Source organism: Spodoptera frugiperda, chromosome 28 (genome assembly GCF_023101765.2).
Source record: "Spodoptera frugiperda isolate SF20-4 chromosome 28, AGI-APGP_CSIRO_Sfru_2.0, whole genome shotgun sequence".
Taxonomy (NCBI): Eukaryota; Metazoa; Arthropoda; class Insecta; order Lepidoptera; family Noctuidae; genus Spodoptera; species Spodoptera frugiperda.
Genome location: NC_064239.1, coordinates 3574919 through 3596090, shown reverse-complemented (window position 1 = coordinate 3596090; position 21172 = coordinate 3574919). Strand labels below are relative to the sequence as shown.

General features: G+C 32.1%; 1 protein-coding gene across 2 annotated transcripts in view; it reads right to left on the bottom strand.

Annotated features, from left to right (window-relative positions):
• Positions 1 to 20630, bottom strand: part of LOC118264958 (uncharacterized) — a 157653-nt gene extending 137023 nt beyond the window's left edge. Inside the window, exon 1 of one of the 2 annotated variants that reach the window (XM_050705994.1) lies at positions 20340 to 20630. In XM_050705994.1, coding sequence (XP_050561951.1) covers positions 20340 to 20394 — 55 coding nt within the window. In that variant the 5' untranslated portion in view covers positions 20395 to 20630. The remainder of the gene's footprint in view (positions 1 to 20339) is intronic. The other variant, XM_035577631.2, reaches the window with a different exon arrangement.
• Between the last annotated feature and the right edge of the window lie 542 nt (positions 20631 to 21172).

The following is a 21172-nucleotide window of genomic DNA, read 5'->3' as shown; positions in this document are numbered from 1 at the left end:
TAACTCAATAATATTTTATTCTAGGTAGGATGTAATACACTGTAGTAAGTAGTTGTATTTGTAACAAATCGATAATAATAATCGAGTCCTTATAGATTTTGATATATTATCATTTGTATAATCTTTATTATTTCATATCAACATCAGATTTGCCTATGATTACCAAATCTCAAGAGATCAACAAGTTTCATAGACTTACTGTTATCATGATTACTCATTACAAATTAATTATTATTTTATCAGCTTACTCAAGTAACTGTTTGACGAGAAACTCGACTAGTTTCAAAACATGCTAAAGGCTATTCATGAGCAGCATTCCGCAATACACGACGCTGCGATTGTCGCGCTTCTACTAAATGCTGGTCATGATTTTATGAGCCTCTAGCAAAGCTTGAAACTAGTAAAGTTCCTCGTCAAATAATTACGTGAGTAAGCTGAAAAACATAATAATCAATAACAAACTGTATAATGTTGAGTGTGTAGTGGTTGCAATATCGATACAATCATTACAAATGTAGGTAATGTTCCCGGTTCCTAACATAACACGTTTTCATTTTCGAACATTATCGATTCCAAATACACAACGACCCGCATTATATCGCAACATAACAATATCCATTTGGCCTCCGACAGTTCATGGTAGCAAACTTCATTTCACCGAAATGTACACAGCCTCTCTTTACCATAACTTTCCATAATCCATTACGAATCTATCACAGCCAGAGAAGATCGTTCGTGCGGCAATCCCGTCTTACGTACAGCATTGATTTGCACACATCTATTTCACCGTGCCAAGCTAACCAATCACAATGCTGGAATCACGAATTATTCGAAATCGAGCGAATAAAGTGGATGTATCATAGAATCTGCCTGCCTATAAGGGCTTGTTCACATACCGCTAAAACCACGCTCTACTCACGAAGTGGCAATCAAAGCTACAAAGTGAGGTTGTGTGAAATACATTTCAAATTAAAGCCAGTAGCTACGGCCGGATTGATGTGGCCGGCTCTTTGAGTTATAAATACTGATTTAGTCTAAAAATAGTTATTTTGGACACGAGCAAAGCCTTTTAATAACCTAAAAAGATAAACAACTTTGTTTTCTTACTTTGATAATGGCAATTACGTGCGTTGAGGAAATAGGAAAACCTTAATTTGAAGGCGTGGCGTGTTTTATTTTGGTGCCCTTACCAAAAGTTGTGGTTTTGTGTGGTATCGTCGAGGTAAGTTTGAGGCAACAATTTAATTACGACACCCGGCCTTATTCGTTAGTAAATGAAGACGTAAGTGAGAAGCCATTGATGTGTGTTTACGAATAAACAATAATTTTCAGTTAACGCACCCATTCCGTGGAGTATAGTGGTGCTGTTCGGTGATGTGTCTAAACAGCCCTTATATTCCACGATCGCTCCACCATGAAACGTTCAAAGCTCTTTGGCTTCGCCCCAAATTTGAATATTCCATTGTACGTAACTAGAACACAGACTACGCATTCAGATCTGAAATAAAAACTTATTTTTACATACAAAATGGTTATAAAATAAAATGAAAATTTCTTGCAAAAAAGAAAAGGTGTTTTCCAACGTATTCTTTAAGTCCATGATACTTTGCTAGAGCTCGTTACATACGTAATACTTTCACGTATGTAAATAATTTTATGATTTCACTTTTTTTGTTATAGTCTGGAAATTTCAGGAATCTTTAGATAAATTATATTTTGTCTTGATTATATGACTAGGTCGTCCTGGGAAGTAACGAATATTGTTTGCGGAGACATTAGATTGGCTGGAATGTTTATACGCTTTTAAAAGTAAAGTGGTTTGATGTTAGAGAATAACCTACCTCACTAACAATACAATACATTTTTATTCCGCTTGTCGATGTTTTTCAGCATGCAGTGTGTAGCACCATCCTATCGCCCGCAATGAAATGCTCACGCAGCAGAGGTGTGACACAAAAACACACGCAACAAAACAGTCCAACCACACTCGACATTTGTCGCTCCTCCACGGAGCATCATCAGGAGTTGTCTGGAATTATTTTTAGCATTTAAATTAAGACCTGTAATACCTTAACATGCAAATAAAGAATTCGAGTTTGAGTTTGAGTCTACAAGTGAAATGAAAACTAAAAATTTATTGTATTGTTAGTGTAGCATCGATTTCCACAAAGTAACGCCTAATTCTATTCTATATAATAACCTACTTATAACCAAAATTTCAAGAAGATTCGAAGTAGAACATTCTGTATTTAGGTTCCATATTTGAAGAAATATTTTACAACATCAAACAAAATGTTATATAAAACCTAGAAAACGCACGTGAGTGAAATATACAAGCGGCGTACTGAGGTAGAAACTGAACAAGATATTTGTTTTTCAAACTAAGATGGTTTTCAAACATAAATATGTATATTATTGTAACCACTTACGCGAATTCTGTGTCAGAACTAAAAGTATTGAAGTTGGAATACTCAGTAAAAATCTCAATAGTCCAAGTTTGTTTTTTCAATTCAATCGTTGTCGAGGTTATCCCGATATAAATACGTTCAATGTACTGTTACCGTGCACACGGTAATAAAAGAGAACGGTTGCTTTTGACTACAATATAACGGAATGAAATGGCTACCTCCCTGTTGCGTAATTGAACTACATTTAAAATGTAATTAAAAAGAAACGAATACTATTGTTGTAGGTTTTCATTTGTCTAATTGAAGTCCTTTTCTTCATTATCAGTTTATTTATATCCATACACTGCTGGATATATAGGGCTGATGCCTGATCCGGAGCTGCGGACAACCTAGCGGGTTTACCGGGGATCCGGCTCGAAAGGCAGAAGTAGAAACGGGATGGTTTTTAGTCAGTACGAGTCTGAAACTCCCTCTCGCCTCGCCCAAGGCAGGAGAAGTCATAGGATGATTTTCCCTATAAAAAAACTGCTGGATATAGACCAAGATCGTTTCTGTATTCTGATTTTCGTGAGACATACCAACCAACTCAGTTGGTTCAGGCAGCCATCTCTCCAACTCAGTTGGCTGTGCAATGTTCGCTGTGTCGTGTTGCGCAATGCTACTTATGAATATGAGCCCCTAGCGTGGCTTGAAACTAGTTGAGTTCCTCGTCAAACGGTTAATCTTTGTTAGTTATGCCATTACATACAACATAATGTGTGATGAACTATTACTAGCCAAACATGAAACAAAATTTTAGATCCCGTATACGAGCAATTATGAAATCAAAAAAATTCAATAACATTTAACCCGATCCCACGATGAACGCAAAATTTCATCATCGGCAGCAAAAAAATATCACAGCAATTATTATAACTGAACTATATTCTGAATTATTTGAATTTGAAACCATAAATTGGTTACCGTTACGCCATATCTTTTTATCGTGAAAGTGATATTATAACGAAGTTTTCACGGAAATTGCAGGAGAAAATTGGAAAAAAGAAACTAATTTACTTTTCAAGTTTTTGTACCTACGTGTTTTATGAATCGTAGTTTTATCTTGATCTTGTTTAAGTTGGATTCGTGCATTCAAACTTTTTTGTTACCCTCACTATTTTGCTACGCAGACTATTTATGGAAAACTAACTTTTTTACGTAGAAGCACTTTTACTTAATGTGACAAAGAAATGCTAGTAAGAATATCTAGCATGATTGTACCGATACAAAATCGTTACAAAGGAATAGTTTAAGAAATCATTAAAATATGTTTCTGAGAACGGCAGAAAATAACTTGTATACATCTAACAATTATACGTACACATTTATCACATACAGTGACAAATTCACAGCAAATTGTTGAAAAAATGTAATATGTCAAATCTAGTGAATAAGTCGTTGGTGTATCTTTAAATAAATAGTAAATAAGAGAAAGTATTTTTAGATACTTAAATTCTAAAATTCTTAGTAACAGTACGAAATTCAAATTTACACTTTTCCAGGAAACCCATACAAAACATGAAAGTGTAAATTAAATTATGATCTTTCAGTTAATTGTAAATATGACCTTACATTTCTAATATTGGAACATTAAATTAATTGTCCAATATTCCATTTGTATTCGATGAAAGGTGATGAATTTGTACCATTTGGTTGCTTTCCCAACGTTTATTGAGGTATGTGTGAAGTTGATAGAACTAAAGTGGGTCATAGTGTACTATTTCTCAGGTTTTGTTAGTAGGGCTGTCACAAATAACTTGTCTATAAACATACATGTGTGTACCTAACCTTATTACATTTGATTTTAGTTTGACGTATCTAAAACGAACATCTTTTGTTTTAAATACGAAATGGATGTTTTGAAATGGAATGGTACATTTTGAATAATGACGTTTGTGTGTATTTCTAATTTCGTATTTCGAATATGTGTTTGTTTTGCTTTGAAAATGGAATGGGGAGTTATCATGAGTTCCAGACACGTCATATCTGGCAGTTTGTAAAAAGCTAAAAATGTAACACAATATTTAGAGAAGTAGAGTTTCATTTATTTATTTATTCTCGGAGCTGCGGACTGCCTAGCGGGTTACCGGGGCTCCGGCTTTAAAATCAGGAGTCCGAACGAGGTGGTTGTTAGTCAGTAGGAGCCTGACACTCCCTGTCGCCTCGCCCAAGGCGGAAGAAGTCATAGAATAAATTTCCACTCTTAAAAATAAATAATTTTATTTATTCAAGCTTTTAATTACTTTGAAGTCGGTAATTTATCATTATAATGTAAACATTATGAACGTTCTAAGTATCAGAAGTTTAAAAATTGTTCTACACTTAATTAAGAAGCAAAACAATTGTAACAAAGTAATTAAAACTGTTATTTTCTAGATTTCCAACTAAAACATAGTTTAATTATTCCACAAATAAATAAAACAAGTACCACTTACACTAATGATAAATACTGCAATACGCCATTAATACTCGAAACTAATAACAACGAGCGAACGAAATGCATTACAGCTTTTTCAATTGCTAACTATAATAATATAGAATTGCTCATAAAGATTTATGTTCACCACATTCTTCTTTTAATTTCCAAAGAAATTAGAGAAACGAGAATTATACGGGTCTCAAAGAATTTTATTCTCTCTTCATTGCAAATTAAAGTTGTTTTTCGTTATCCCCCTGATCCGTTTTAATCCTAATTCTGTAATTCTAATTGGTCTGTCTCCTTATTACTTGGCGCGGTCCAATCAATAGGCTTCAAACAGGTTCAACATCTGTGGAGCTCAATAAATAATCCCTTTGACATGTAGTCGCAATATATTTTTTCCAACAGTATTATATTTATAGGTATATTTCTTCAGGCCGACCCTTACTTTGGAATCTTTTGAGGGCAAGGTCTTTCAGGCTTTGGAATGCTATAGCCATTTTTGTGGTGAAATTTCGGATAAATTGGCTTTTGCAAAGATTATTACGATGTCGTACGAGTAGTTGTGAGATAAAATTACTTGGTATACAATTAATTAACTTAACGTTATGAAAGTAGAAACAAAATCTAGAAAAAAATATATGTATAAAATTCTGCACTAAGTATAGTGTTTTCTAAATGTGTTGTGACAGATAGTGCATACAAATAACATTCTTAATTTAAGGTTATTTCATACATAGCGGCTATCCAGACATTATGAAATAAATAAATAATATTTCATAATTATTAGTACCAAACAAATACGCGTCTGAATACGTAAATGCTGAGTCTCGATTACCAACACAAAAATATCTACCTACAAAAAAAAATCGACGAACATTTTTTTCTATAAGAGTGACATCAATGTATCGTCTTTACACTTTTTAAACGTTCCACGTGTATGGACGAACGTGGGCGATAAAATGGCGTCATGTACTATGTTGCACATGTTTGAATAGAGAAGACACAAAGGGGTACTTAACAACAGAGTAGCACGAGGCATTCTTATGTTTGCCTTCGTTTAATGGATGAAAAGCGTTAGTACTATGTAGTACATCATCTTTAGGTACGATACTAATGGCTGTGATATAATATTAGAAGACATATTTAATAATATTTTTTAGTAAACTACGTTTATAATAACCGACCTCACCCTTCGTTTTTTGAAGTCGGTTAATATACTAAAACCTGCTTATAAGCAAGATAATCGCGCACAAAATCATTTATTCATATTTTTTCATCATTGGTTAAAAATAACTTTTCGTAGGTCATCCTCATCATCAGTCTGGATTTGTACACTACTGAATCTCCAATGATACACCACTGGATAGCTCATTGTATATATCTTTAACTACTACTAGCTACTTCAGGCATTGTCTTGAACAGTTAATCTCACTCTATGTTTGCTTGTTATAGGGGTTTCCGAAATTTTAATCTATATCTATATTTGTATCTATACTTATACATAAAGTTGAAAACTTTGTTTGTGTAAAGGTTCTAATCTCCAAAACTACTGGTCCTGGTAATAATATTTTTGTGTTGGATATTGCCCATTTATTGAGCTGTAGGCTATAAAACTCAAATACGATGAAATGTGGGTGTATTAGGGACACAGAGAAAAAAATAGGTTGGTTCTGTTTTAATGAGGAAATGTCAAATATCAAAAAAGACCTACAGAACAATGAGTAAAATTAGGTCCGAAATGCTACGTCGTTCCACACCCTAAAAATATGTACATATTCGATTTGCCAAAAATACCGTTTTCTGCTGAATTTCTCATTAAATTTAAACACATAATACGTGTTCACTAAATGGAGATATAATCAACAAGATTATGAGACTATGTAATCTGTCTACCTGGCACTATCACTTAGGCTCATCTTATCCCCCAGAGAGAAGGTAGACACGGCAGACTATCCTATCTTACATGCCCTAATTCCAGGCTCCTAAATTATTCAGGTTAAGATTTTCTCTAAAGTTTTTTCCAAAAGTGATCAGGGTGAAATAAAAGAGGTCTGCTCTACATAGTGATAATTATTGGAAATTGATGCTCAACCCTTCAGCGTTTTCTTTTTATTTATCTCTTTTGCAAGTAATCCGTTTAATCCGTTTTGGAGCTAGGTCGTTAATCCGACCTTAATTCTTTGAATCTATTTTTAAAGAACTTGCAGGTACTGGGAGATTTAACTAAGGTTATACGTTATAGGTACAATAGAAAAAAAATAAACATCACCCTTTTTATTCCCCAAAATGATAGGTATATTAGAGCTTTAATAAGCAGGCAGGTAGTAGGCAGGTACTAACAATCTGTGAGTGATTCTGCTAACATAACAAACACCCACTTTTCTCTAAGTCAAACCATTTATTCTAACTATAAATAGGTACTTTAGAAATGTCAACACACAAATAAAGAAATAAATAATGGTCTGTCAATCTGACTGACGGTTAAGTTATAAGTGTCTACATTCAAAATAGTACAGTAAAATATACAATATCGCACGATAGATAGATGATATCTAAATAATATTTTTCATATCTCTCGTATTTTCCGAATAATCTAATATGAATGCGGTGCAAACGCTACGAAAGTATGTTATTTTAAATTTCCTTTGTGACTGTTATAAAGGAACTTTTCACTTTACTTTCGAAGTTTAATTCTTGACGTGAAAGAAATAATAAACATACATTCTTTATTCAGAATCTTATTCCGCTGTGTTTGGAGTACGTGTAGAATTGTGAAAGTATTCGTATGTATTTGTTATATCTATACTTTATTTTATATTTATTTTTTATGTTATATCTATACTCGCTTCTGCCAGCGACTTTGCCCGCGTTTCTGTGGGATAAAAAGATCCTATCCTATCCTATAACCCAAGTCAGCTCATACCCTGTCTGTATACCAAATTTTATCACAATCTGTCGAGTAGTTTCAGCGTAATTGACGGGGTGGGTAACCTAACAGTACTAATAATAGTAATATTTTTTTTAGATTTTAAATTTTTTAAGATTTTTAAACGCACCTTTTTTACGTCCGATTTTTAAACCCAGTTTTTTTGTTATATGGCTATCTCTGGTATAAACATTTTGTACATTTTATTAACAGTCTATTAGTTTATACATTGAATATGATAGTAAATATATACATTGAATATGTATATGTATCATTACCTGCCGTCTTGTTCCCATACCTTGATGGGGCACGTCCCGTACAAGTTGGTTAACTGCGAAACTTCAGTAATAGTGCCGACTTTAATTACTGCGTACCATAACATCTAATCGTACTTAAATATGATATCTTATGGACGTGGATAATGATAGGAACGTTCACGTAAGTGATATATTATCGTGTCTATTAAGAGGTAAAAGTATTATGTAATTGTAACACACTAAGACTTTTTTAAGTAGTTATTAATGTAATAACTACCGGTAAAGTACAAGCGAAAAATATGTATATTGTTGATATTGTTGATGTGCCTTTACTAAATGAAAGTTGAGAGGTAAGTGTGATTGCCTAGTAAAGCCCTGTGTTCGGTTACCGTGTCGAGCAATGCTTTGAAGTCTATAATTGTGTTCTGTACATGATAAAAAGCTCCTACCTCTTGCTAGATGGTACCTTCTCAAAGCTAGTGGGTGTTTCATTATAAAATTATAATTACATCTACCTACATACATACATACATAACCTCAGGCCCGTCTCCCATAGAGATAGGCAGAGACAATGGAACACCAATTGCTATGATTCTTACCTACCTACCTACTATTTCGGGGTAAAATATGTGGTAGGTATGACGTAACGGATTAAACCTAGGTATGACAAAAGAAACTTTCCAAGCTGAAAAAATGCCCCGATTGTTTAAGCCTCGAGCCGAATACTCGATGAAATACCGTAACCACTACCGACCAACTTGTTATTTGTTCACATATTACCTACTTTCTCGTGACAAACTAACCTTTTCGTGTCTTTAACCCAATTCATCGTCATACGTAATTTCATTACGCCATATTGTCCGTAAAGCCACTATTAAGTGTTAACAAATTGTTTTATATTTATTAGTTTTGTGTTAAGCAAAGCAAAACATAGCAGGGTCTTTTCATGTATAGCAGCATACTCTACAACCTCTAAGGTACTCTTTACTTCTTGTGTTTCACAAATAAATACTTTGACTTTTTATATGCGTGAACTAGTTTCTGCTAACGACTTTGTACACATAAATAGATAATTCTTATTTTTTCCATTCTACGTGTGAATTAAGGGAAATTCTCTTTTAATATTCTTCTTATCTCCTAAAGTAACATATATGCCCAGTTTCAGCTTCCTAGGTACAATAGTTATGGCTGTGCGTTGTCTGTCAGACCGTCAGTCACTCAGTAATTTAAGAGTTTCATATAGGTATACAGGTAGAAAAGGAGTTAATATTGTTAGTGATTTATAAAACATCTAAAAATTCTACTTTCTAGGTAATGTATATAACCCTTTTATGTGCAATATTTATTTTAGAACTTCAACAAAAACTACAAGACGTATCAAAAATCATATTATTTCATTCCAAAGAAAGTATTCTTAATCAGTATAAGCTGCAAGTCATAACATGAAACATTTTGATAACTTCAATATGTCTAAACGACTTTTATAGCGCAGCTGGTGCACACTACAATATGTAAAATGCTGACTGCATATAAGCGGCTAAAGAAAGTTTGCTAGCGTAGCGAAACTTTAATAGCGAACATGGTCTGACGATTTGTAAAATAAACAGTACACATGGAATAGTTTTGTCTTATTTAAATTACGTTTTTTATTTGAATAATGCATGAAATCAAGAAATGATTTAGTGTTACACAAAGACGGTTTCTATTGAAATTGAACGGTTTTGTAGTTTGAATTTCCTATGATAATTACGTCGCTTTTATCCTTTCGTCTATACGCAGCCATAAAAGGAAATAATATTGATCTAAAAATAAATAACATTCGTTTTGTATCAACATATTTATAGTCCAAATTCCAACAATCTGAATCATACATAAAGATTGTTTATGCTTTTAAATTACATGTAATGCGCATCCCACGCAAATTACATACAAAGACACATTTACTTGCTTTATAAATAATAGAGTACATCAAATTGGACAGTACTTGAGTATTTTTAGGTGAAGTGATTGATACGAAAGGAAACTCACAGTTATAGAATTGTTCTGTAAAATCAATACGAACTACGTAATTGTTGTAACATAATAATAATCCATTCACATACACGTGTATCATATAGAAATATAATGCGAGAGTACGACCTAAATAGCCTTTTCTCTACGTAAGAATTAGAACGTAATTTACTGACTGTTCAGAGCACAAATGAGTATAACGCTCCAACCATTACATACAATTAGTTCTGAGCTCGTAATTATAACAATACTGGACTGCAGTGAGCATAAATACTAAAACCGCCCCAATTCGGGCTCTGCGAGTGACTAACGCATTCATGTGGACTTTAAAACAAACACCAGCAACTGCATAATGCGTCCAGCCTTGCCGTAGTCCACTAGAAACACAGAGCAAAACACACGATTGCTTGAAAGTGCAAAGTGCTCACTAGAGACATTGCAAGAAAATTCCGAGTACAGCAATACTACTGAAAGAATTTCCGCATAATAAAATAACTTCATACCGCAATCCTTGGGGAAGCGGCGCAATTATGCCCGTTAAAGATTCACCCATTTTGCATAATCTTCTAGTCGGTGATGTGGAAAAATTGGGCAATATATAACATAATTAAGGTCGACCATAAAATGAGGATACGATAATCTTTATGACGTCAATCCATTCACGTTTTATGTACGAAGTATGTAACAAGAATAAAACTTGTTTGAATGTTTCATAAAAATGATTAACGACACCCTTAGGTCTAATTTGGTAATGAATAACTATTAACTTGTATTAATTTCAACGCTCTTCTAACGTAACCAAACCATTTGTATCTTCAACTTTTTACAAAGTACCGCAAATTTTCCACGATATACTTCGTTTATGATCACTTTGTACATTTACTTAAGCAAACTTCATCATTAGCTTTTATAATGTTACCTTATATATCGCAAGCCCGAAGCGTAATAAACAAGTAAACTTTGTAAAGTCAGACTGATGTATATTTAATTTTATTTTACTATCACTTCACGCAAAAACTAAGTATTGAAGGAATGGAGATGTTTTGTATACAGATATTATATAAACTTGTTTCTGTAAAAGCGGTACGCACAACAAACAGGGTGTCTCTTTTTGTCAGTTATGAATTATGATAGCCTTGTTGTAAGGGGAGAGTCGACTTCTACATATATATATTCCTATTCCAGACATAAAGCTTTTACTGAAATTCCTAAGCTAAAAATAATTTATGTTGTCCCTGATGGAGATTGCTTAGTTTAATTTGTCACCCATTATTTGTCTAAAAAGTGATAGGGGTGCTAATTTTTTTGAGTTCAAGTAATAACTAAATCGTTTAAAAACAACTTGTATTTACCAAAAACTGAAAATAGATGGGTAGCCATCCGAATAACGATGACAAAATGTCCAAGGACGGGAGCAAAGTGACCACTATGTTTAGTTGAGAAATTGGACGAGGGGAGTCCCCTGTGGTGTTTCTCAGAGAGCCATGGGGGTAGATGCGTGATTCATAGTCTTTGCCTTGCCAAAAAAATATAGGGTGCCCGCAAACGAGAGATGAGTCCAAGTTTCGGTATTTAAATGTAAAACATTATATTTTTTTATCACTTTCTCCCAGTCCACAAAAATGTGTCATCATTTTCTGGAAAAATGTGTATTCAAATACTGCACTACTTTTTAAATATAATTTTACAAGGCTTTCAGTAAATATTAAAACAGTAAAAAGGAATCACAGTTTTTCAAAAGACTTCTCCAGTGAAAAATAATACTTTCACTTGATTCTCGACAAAGTAGATCAAATTGCATCCCTTTTAAGTTTTAATATGGCAAATAAATTACTCAAGCTTATTCCTTCTTTTTTACTTCCCTTTTTCAAATTTACGTTTAAAAATGACATAAAACTGTGAATGTATATAACTTGGTATTTTAAAAGCAAAAATCCGGACACCCTCTATCTACACACATACGCGCAACCCCTACTACACTCCTACAGACAACATAAAACACACACACACATGACTACGAAGACATTTCACAGAAGAACTTATCATGATAATGAAGAAAGTTATGGAACAACAGCATCTCAAAAATTCAGCTTCGTTCCGCTTCCATCATTCTACCTTCACCGTAAAATAAAGAATAAATAAGATTGCTTACTTCACCGCCATCCAACAACCTTATTTTCTTTAATTAAATTTCTAGCTAAACATTTAATAACTAATTGGCTGACCTAAATTCTGTTATAAATAATGTATTCTACGATCTTTATGGTTTTTACCCAAGCTTCAAACTACTTATGTAGGTACAATATAGTCCCGTGCGTGCGGCGCGTTGCGTTCCGCGCGCGCCTCAAAGAGCCATCAGACCACCACAGATGGGGCCCAGTAGGGCTGATGCTTAATCCGGAGCTGCGGACTACCTAGCGGGTTTACCGGGGCTCCGGCTCGACAAGCAGGAGTAGGAACGGGGTGGTTTTTAGTCAGTAAGAGTCTGACACTCCCTCTCGCTTTGCCCTGGCGAGAGAAGTCATTGGATGATTTTCCCCCTGAAAAAAAAAAAAAAAAAAAAAAAAAGGTACAATATAGTCTATATTTTACGTAGACGCCTACGCTACGCTTAATTCCTTAATTCCTTGGAGACCAAATTTCATAAAAACCTGACCCAGGAAAAATGTTATAAATATTTAATCTTCAACGTTCACTACTTCATTTTTCGGTGTTATATTTTAATTCTATTAATCTAGGCTTATAAATAAAATTGGCATGTCTGTTTTTAATATTGAAATAGCCGCTTTTTACTACATGCAATTATGAATACACATACACCAAAATACTGTTTTTACTATTTTTGTCTTTATATCTGTTTATTTTCTGTCCTGTGTAACGCACAGAGTAAGTACAAAGAACTGGACAAAATCTACAGACTCCGTGCTACTGCCGACTCTCAGCAATTGCTGAAAAATCGAATTATCGAAGAACTAAAAAACAAACAATAACACTTTGTACTCAACAGTTGCACTTTCGACTAGGAAGCCAGCAAGAATCCCAAAACAATATATTCTAGTACTCTTACATCTAAAAGAATGGTGTTAACACATCTGCCTTTTATGCTTATCGTAAAACCTAGCAGCTAGCGTCTAAAACATCAGCCTCAGTAGTAATTTCCTGGCAAATAGCGATTGTAAAGAAAATTGGGCGATCGTCAAACGTAAGAAATCGCTTAGTAGTTTATTCTTGCTATAACTGCTAATTGGTACTCAAGTTATATTTAATACATTCTCATGAAATTGAGTTTTAGGGAAATAAACTTACAATGAAAGCTATTTATTTACGATGAACACTGAACGGTCAATGACCTTTGTAGCTGTGTTTTGCCTTGAGGTTTTCAATTAAAAAACTAGTACAAAAGATATCGGCGAAGTGTTTCTCGGAATCTATGGCAGTTGGCGGATAATAATTAGTTTTATTTTCCATGTAATTTTATTTCTGTTCTCTGTCGAAATTGGTTTACCGATAAGGAATTATGAATTTCAGCTCATTTCTTTTTGTGTAGAATAATAAAATTGCCCATTGCTCGGTACAGCTGTACTTTATGATGAGTCAAATCGATGTTGATTTGACTAATTATGTCTATTATACTAGAGTAATATACCTATATAAAATAGCAATCAATAGCAACTCTTGTTATAACACTAGTCAATTAATCTTTGTGTGGGGCAATGAGTGCTTTTCATTAAAGTTATAAAAGGTATTAAGTAAATACTCCAACATTACCCCTCAGAGAAATAAGAAAGACGCAAAGTCATGTTACTTCTATCAGAAACAAGTCACAACAACACACGAGGCTTCAAATCTAGAGACGTAAGTATTGAATTCGGAATCCTAATAATAGTCTGGGAGAAAACGCGACACATTAGTCTGTCACACAGGAAAATCGGTTCCACCCAATCTGTGCCGGCTCAAACTAGAATTTACTAGAATGAAATGTAACATTTGACTTATTTTAGCGCTCTGATTTATCGAAATCGATTTTATTCTCGAAACATAAAGGTATATGTTGCCTTGACATTACCTGGTTTCATCTGTGATTCAGGTCAATTGACTATTTTCATACGTATGTAATAGACTGGAAGGTTTTAGGATTATTATTTTTAGACATACCTATTGTGTTCAGTATCGAACAAACAAAAAAATCTTTCTTTATACGCAATCATGTTTAAGTAAGTAGAATAAAAATATTTTCCTCTTCACCTGTGTAAAAGGCGTTTAGTGAAAGAATCTACAGTATTTACTGTTCCAGATTCACAATAACAATGATAAACACTTTGAAAAACAACAGTAAATGTTAACAAGTAAACAAAATCTTTGTCTAAACATCACAATAAGTTTACCGGGGCTCCGGCTCAAAAAGCAGGAGTTGGGGACGAGGTAGTTTTCAGTCAGTAAGAGTACGATACTCCATCTCGCCTCGCCCAAGGCGGGAGAAGTGATTGAACGATAACCCGTCTTAAAAAATATAAAAAAAACATCACAATAAATATCCATCGAAAAATATTTCGTAACGTTCAAGTCTTGCTTTAATTTTCAAAGCCCATGCGAGTCATAAGTTCAAACTTACATCTTCTTAATAGAACTATCTTTGAATTGGCACGCGTTCAAAACATATTCTAGGGTCTGGAAGACAGTGGGCAAACTTTGCCGTACTTTGTGTCGTACATTGACCGTTTAATATATTAATCCATAGTTCAAGCTTCTGATGTTATTTGTGCTAGACTTTTCCCTATAAAAACATATCTTTATATAAAGTAACTGTGTGTACGTAGTAAGATGACACTTTTATGGATTCGTTCACGTTCCCATTGGATACCAAATTACATCAAAACCCGTCCAGTAGTTTCGGCATGATTGACGGACAAACATTCAAACAAACAATCATTTATTCACATTTTATTCATTACTATGAAAGTTAGAGTTAAATAAGACTACTTCAACGCATCAACAGGAGCATTCGACTGTGCATAAAATATCCAACAATATAATAATCAAATTATTAGGAGTTTCTTCAGCATCAAACCCGGAACCTCAATAAATTTTACCAAATCAAATTGCAAAACTTCATAAACTTTAATGTCCTTTGATCAATCAATCTCTTAACCCTCTATAACCTACCAACCCACCCTTTTTTAAGGGGTTAAAATCATCCGATGACTTCTCCGCCTTAGACGAGGTGAGAGGGAGTATCAGACTCTTACTGACTATACAGCATCCAGTTCCTACTCCTGCTCTTTGAGCCGGAGCCCCTGTAAACCCGCTAGGTAATCCACAGGTCCGGGTTGACCAACCCACCCTATGTCTATATTATTCGTAAAGGATTATGGTAAATAAAACATAATATTAAAACATGGTAACTGGTCAAAGCTTACCACTGGCCCTAACCTAGTTTAAAACAGTCAGCAAATAACGAGATAGCTTAAGTTTATGTAAATATCGCAATATCTAGATCCGACTATGAATGCTATCTCTCATCTATTCATATGAGATTATTTCTATACGTTGGCTAGGTAACAATTCAAAGGGATTATATTAAATGAGTATAGTTTATAGAAGCTTTTGCCCGCGACTTCGTTCGCGTGGAATAGTGACTTCCGGCAAATTTTTGGTTTTAACCACATAGTTCCCGATCTCGCGGGATCTCTTCAAAAATGAGATGTGGAAGATATTCCAGGGAACTCTTCAAAAATCAACATAATGAGCTCTGCGTTTGAATTTAATAGATGTATACTCACTTAGGGCATTGAAAAAATAGTTTAAAAACGGACTTTAACTAAAGAAATATTATAATCTTTCCGAACTTAAGATGAAAACTAACTTAAAACTATAGAAAGCAATAAAATTACGAATTTATAACAATTAAAAAAGAAATTATATTAGAACCTATCCTTTATGCTATAATAACCAAGTTTAAACTAAATAATTTAAAAGAAACGACTTAAATCTAATCTAATTAATTTATAAATTAGACTTACAATTTTATTAAAAAAACTAACTACAGTAACTACTAATAATCGATATCAAACTAAACCTACGTTAAAAAGTTTAACCAGAAAACCAGGAAAACCCAACAAATAAACTTATTAATTGACAAATACAACGAAACCAATTTAGAATATACGAAACAGCAGGACCACTACAGACAAATAATCATACGACTGATAATACACATTTTCTACAATAGTACCGAAGCGCTCGGCCGATACCCAACCAAATAATTGTAACAAAACCATAGCGCAATCTATTTCGATCCCAACGCCATCTATCGAGGATAAAGACAACTTGGATTATTTATTTATACTCCGTTCGGGCATTTTCTTTGTACTAAAAGTTTAATTATATTGATATAATTTTTTTCATACCTTTTTACTATTTGTTAACTTTTTTTCGATGAATTAAAACAATAACATGAACCGAAGTCGTGTAACGATCGACATAGAATTATCTATACTCCGTTAGAGCGTTTTCTTTGTACTAAAAGTTGTATTATGTTATATTTTTCATTGCTTTTTAATATTTTGTAAAAACAAATTTCCAATGAATTAAAACAATAACATGAACTGAACAATTGTAATTACACCATTGCGCGATCAACGCCATCTATCTACGGAGTATAGGAACAGCCCGACATTGTGTTCCGTACTATAAGTACGAAATTGAAGCGCTGTATGTCCGGAATAAATTTATTTTTTATTTTATTTTATTTTATTTTTATTTTTTTTTTATTTTATTTTATTTTTATTTTTTTATTTTTTTTTATTTTATTTTTATTTTTGTTTTATTTTTATTTTATTTTTTATTTTATTTTTATTTTATTTTTATTTTATTTTTATTTTATTTTTATTTTATTTTTATTTTATTTTTATTTTATTTTTATTTTATTTTTATTTTATTTTTATTTTATTTTTATTTTATTTTTATTTTATTTTTATTTGATTTTCATTTTATTTTTATTTTATTTTATTTTTATTTTATTTCTATTTTATTTCTATTTTATTTTTATTTTATTTTATTTTATTTTATTTTATTTTATTTTATTTTATTTTTATTTTATTTTTATTTTATTTCTATTTTATTTTTATTTTATTTTATTTTTATTTTATTTTTATTTTATTTTTATTTTATTTTTATTTTATTTTTATTTTATTTTTATTTTATTTTTATTTTATTTTTATTTTATTTTTATTTTATTTTTATTTTATTTTTATTTTATTTTTATTTTATTTTTATTTTATTTTTATTTTATTTTATTTTTATTTTATTTTTATTTTATTTTTATTTTTATTTTTATTTTTATTTTATTTTTATTTTATTTTTATTTTATTTTTATTTTATTTTTATTTTTATTTTATTTTATTTTTATTTTATTTTATTTTATTTTATTTTATTTTATTTTATTTTATTTTATTTTATTTTTATTTTATTTTATTTTATTTTTATTTTTATTTTATTTTTATTTTATTTTATTTTTATTTTATTTTTATTTTATTTTTATTTTATTTTTTGATTATTGAAATAAAAATATATCTATGTCCTTTCTAAGGTTCTAAACTATATCTGTACCAAATTTCAACCAAATCCGTCAAATAGTTGCGGAGATTAATGGTATAAGCATAGAATGTTCGACGTGATTCTTTAATTTGACATAACTTTTTTATTTATGAACCGATTGACATGAAACAAACACTAAATGTAAATTTAAGCATCCCACAATATATTCGTGAAAACCGCATCCAACTCGGATCAGCCGTTTCTGAGATTAGCGCGCACAGACGAACAGACAAACAGACAAACAGACAAACAGACAAACAGACAAACAGACAAACAGACAAACAGACAAACAGACAAAAAAAAAGTTAATTACATTTTTGGGTTCGACATCGACATAACAATAACCCCTGCTATTTTTTTTATTTTTATTTTCAATGTACAGACAGCACTTTTCTACGATTTTATTATATGTATAGATGTATTATAGAAGAACTTGAATAGCGATGAATACTATTATTTTAGATAAGATTTGGTTTATTATTCCATATTTATTATTCCCCAAAATAGGCAAAACTTTTGATCAAATCAATCGTTAATTATTTCAAGGTCATTTCTAGACACTAATTGACAAGTGACATTTTCAAAATCAAAATTTCCGATAACAAGACCGATCATTATCCAAATTTCCCCTTTCACTATTATTTGACCTAAAAAGCCGAGTGAGACAAGACAATCTAAACTGGTGTATTGTAAAACAGGTATAAGTTAGAACAAAGTTTACAAAGAAGAAAGAAGATCTTTCAACAGCCTACCTGTCTTCGTACTATGAAAACAACGATATCACTATCTCAAATAGGCATAGTGTCCCTTATGTCTTTTTAATATAAAGATTTACTAGTATTTTTGGTGGAAATATCATCCCATTACTTCTTCCACCATGAATGTAACCTAAAACCACCCCCTTCCTACTCTTACTTTTCGAGTCCGAGCCCCCAGTAACCCGCTATACTGTCCGCAATGATTTACTAACTGACCTGGCAAACTTGGTACCGCTTCAAACATTGTTTCTCACCATTTTAAACCTCCCCTGGACTTATATAAATTCAAGACCAATATTAGCCGACACGGTCCAGCCGTTTTCGAGTTTTAGTGAGACTAACAAACACCAATTTATTTTTATTTATAAAGATTTACAAAATAGCTTTATTGCTAAAGTAGACTTATGTTCACTGTTTATGAATTAAATTATCTTCAACCAGTAATTTTACTAGGAGCACCAAGCTATATACTTAACTAAATACAAAACATAATATTATGTCCCTAGACACCGTAGTAGGTCACTCGAATCCGAAAATCTTTTAAATTCTTAGTACTAAATCAAACTTTTAAAAGGCATTCTCCAAGGTGATAAATGTACACAGCAACCTCATAAATCATTTCGAAAGTCCAGGTATTAACGTAAATACAGACGACATACGCCCTCAAACTAATGATGATACATTATTACTATTTTGGTATCTATCTTCACAAGGTAGACGTTCAAAATCTATAGCATGTGTTATATGTATATATAAAAAAAGGTTCAGTACTTTTGCTTACAAAGTAATCATGGTATAATTCGATTGCACCGGTAATAGTTTACATAAGTGTGGTCTTATCATTGTTTTGCTTTAAAAATCAGAGCGAAAATTTAATATTGATGCTAGGGGTCTGCTAGCTACAGCTATGTAGTGTAGCTACGTATGTGTTAGCCTCGTTAATATCATTGAAAAAAAAAACAGTATTTAACTTTTAACTAAACCAAGTTAAAATCTATCTAATCAAGGTATACTTCAATGACATAAACTATTTCATATTTATAACACACCCCGTATTATCGAAAATGTCAAAGAGCTAATTTACCTGACATACTCCCACCATACCTCGATTTACCTTTACAAATCCCCTTAATTGCTTACCGGTCAGATTCAAACAATAAAAAAAAACAATTTCTTAGAAACAACTTCTCTTTATAAGATTATTTTTTTAATAAATCTGTGTATTTCTATTCAAACAGCCTTCGGTGTAATAGAAATGAAAACAATTAAGTCATTAGACGAAATTTAGTTTTAGTTTTTTCATACACTTCTTCTTATTCAAATTGTTTGCGTTATTCATTATGTTTATTAAATTTTATTTTTAGAAATGGCCTCTTTATTGTACTTATAACATGTTTTAAATTAATTTCAATGATTATTGTGTTAGTGCTATGTTAATAAACATTTTAGTTTCTACGAAATCAATTTTATGTGTAGGTTAGTTAATTTTCTGTCTAATCTATCGCTAGTCCGGAAAAAATACATTCATTCTGAAGGTTTGAAATTTCATTAAATAATCACGGAAAATTCTAGTTCCACCTATCAAAAGGTACATAAAAAATTTCGTAACAAATTCTCTAAACAAGATAAATTCGCGGACTTTGTACCGAATAGTCTTAAATTGTAATCGGTTTTAGTTGAAACCTCTCACAACAAGAGCTGAAATAGACTTTTTTACAACCACAATAATAATTAATGTTAAATCGATACGTTACAAAACACAAATGAAAGGAAATAAAATTTCAGTTCGGTAAAATACAAAATTAAATAACATTTACATGTTTGTTAAAATAATCGAAATATCTTCCTTTGTTTAATTTTTTATTTATTTTTTTAAAATATGTTTTTATTTTCGAAAGTAAATAAAAATGAATGTCCACTTACCTTGTGTTATTAGTAGAAATATGAATATTCTAATCGCAATCCTTAAGTTAAACATTTTTACAAACTATACTGATATTAATTTCTATAACAATAATAAACTATCACTTATATACATTTAAATTATATGATACACTTTTATAATTTATTTTTTTATTATTTATTACTCAGCACTGCACTATTCGTAGCGTATTTACTCATTGCGTATTTTCGTAGCGCGTAGCGTTCGTAGCGGGACGCGTAGCAAGCGTGCGCCAGCGGCCGGTCTACGATGAGACTGGCCATTATACAGGGCGCGCTTAAGCGCTAGGGGCTCTCGCGGGTTGATGAACGAGGTTACTCATCTGTTTGTTCTTTTCAAATGGAATCTCTAACGGGGCTCTTTTCACAGCCGCCCAGGAGGGTACCATGTTCCATTTCGAAGGTACTTTTGAGGAAGTATCCGTTGATTACTGTTTTAATACTCTTTAAGCGTTTAGAATTTCGGTATTTATTCAATGGTATTTCGTGTTGCAAAGAATCGGCGTTTCTCTGGAATACTCAGTTTTATTGCATATTGTAGTTTTTTTTTCAAATATCTAAAACGAGTGTGCATTCGCTGAAATATCCAAGAGCGCAAATCGAATTTAATTAAAAAAAGCTTCTAGGTAGTTATGTGCCCCTAAAACGTTCGCATTTATTTTGTTTTCTATTGGTTTATATTGTATTGGTTTGTTTTGGTATGTTAGCGGTTACCACCGGACTCGTTTATAAGACACACGACTCATAAAACGTTATTGGTTCTTTTATTTATTTAGTAGCGATCGTCGGCGACTGTTCTTTGTATTTCGGGGCAG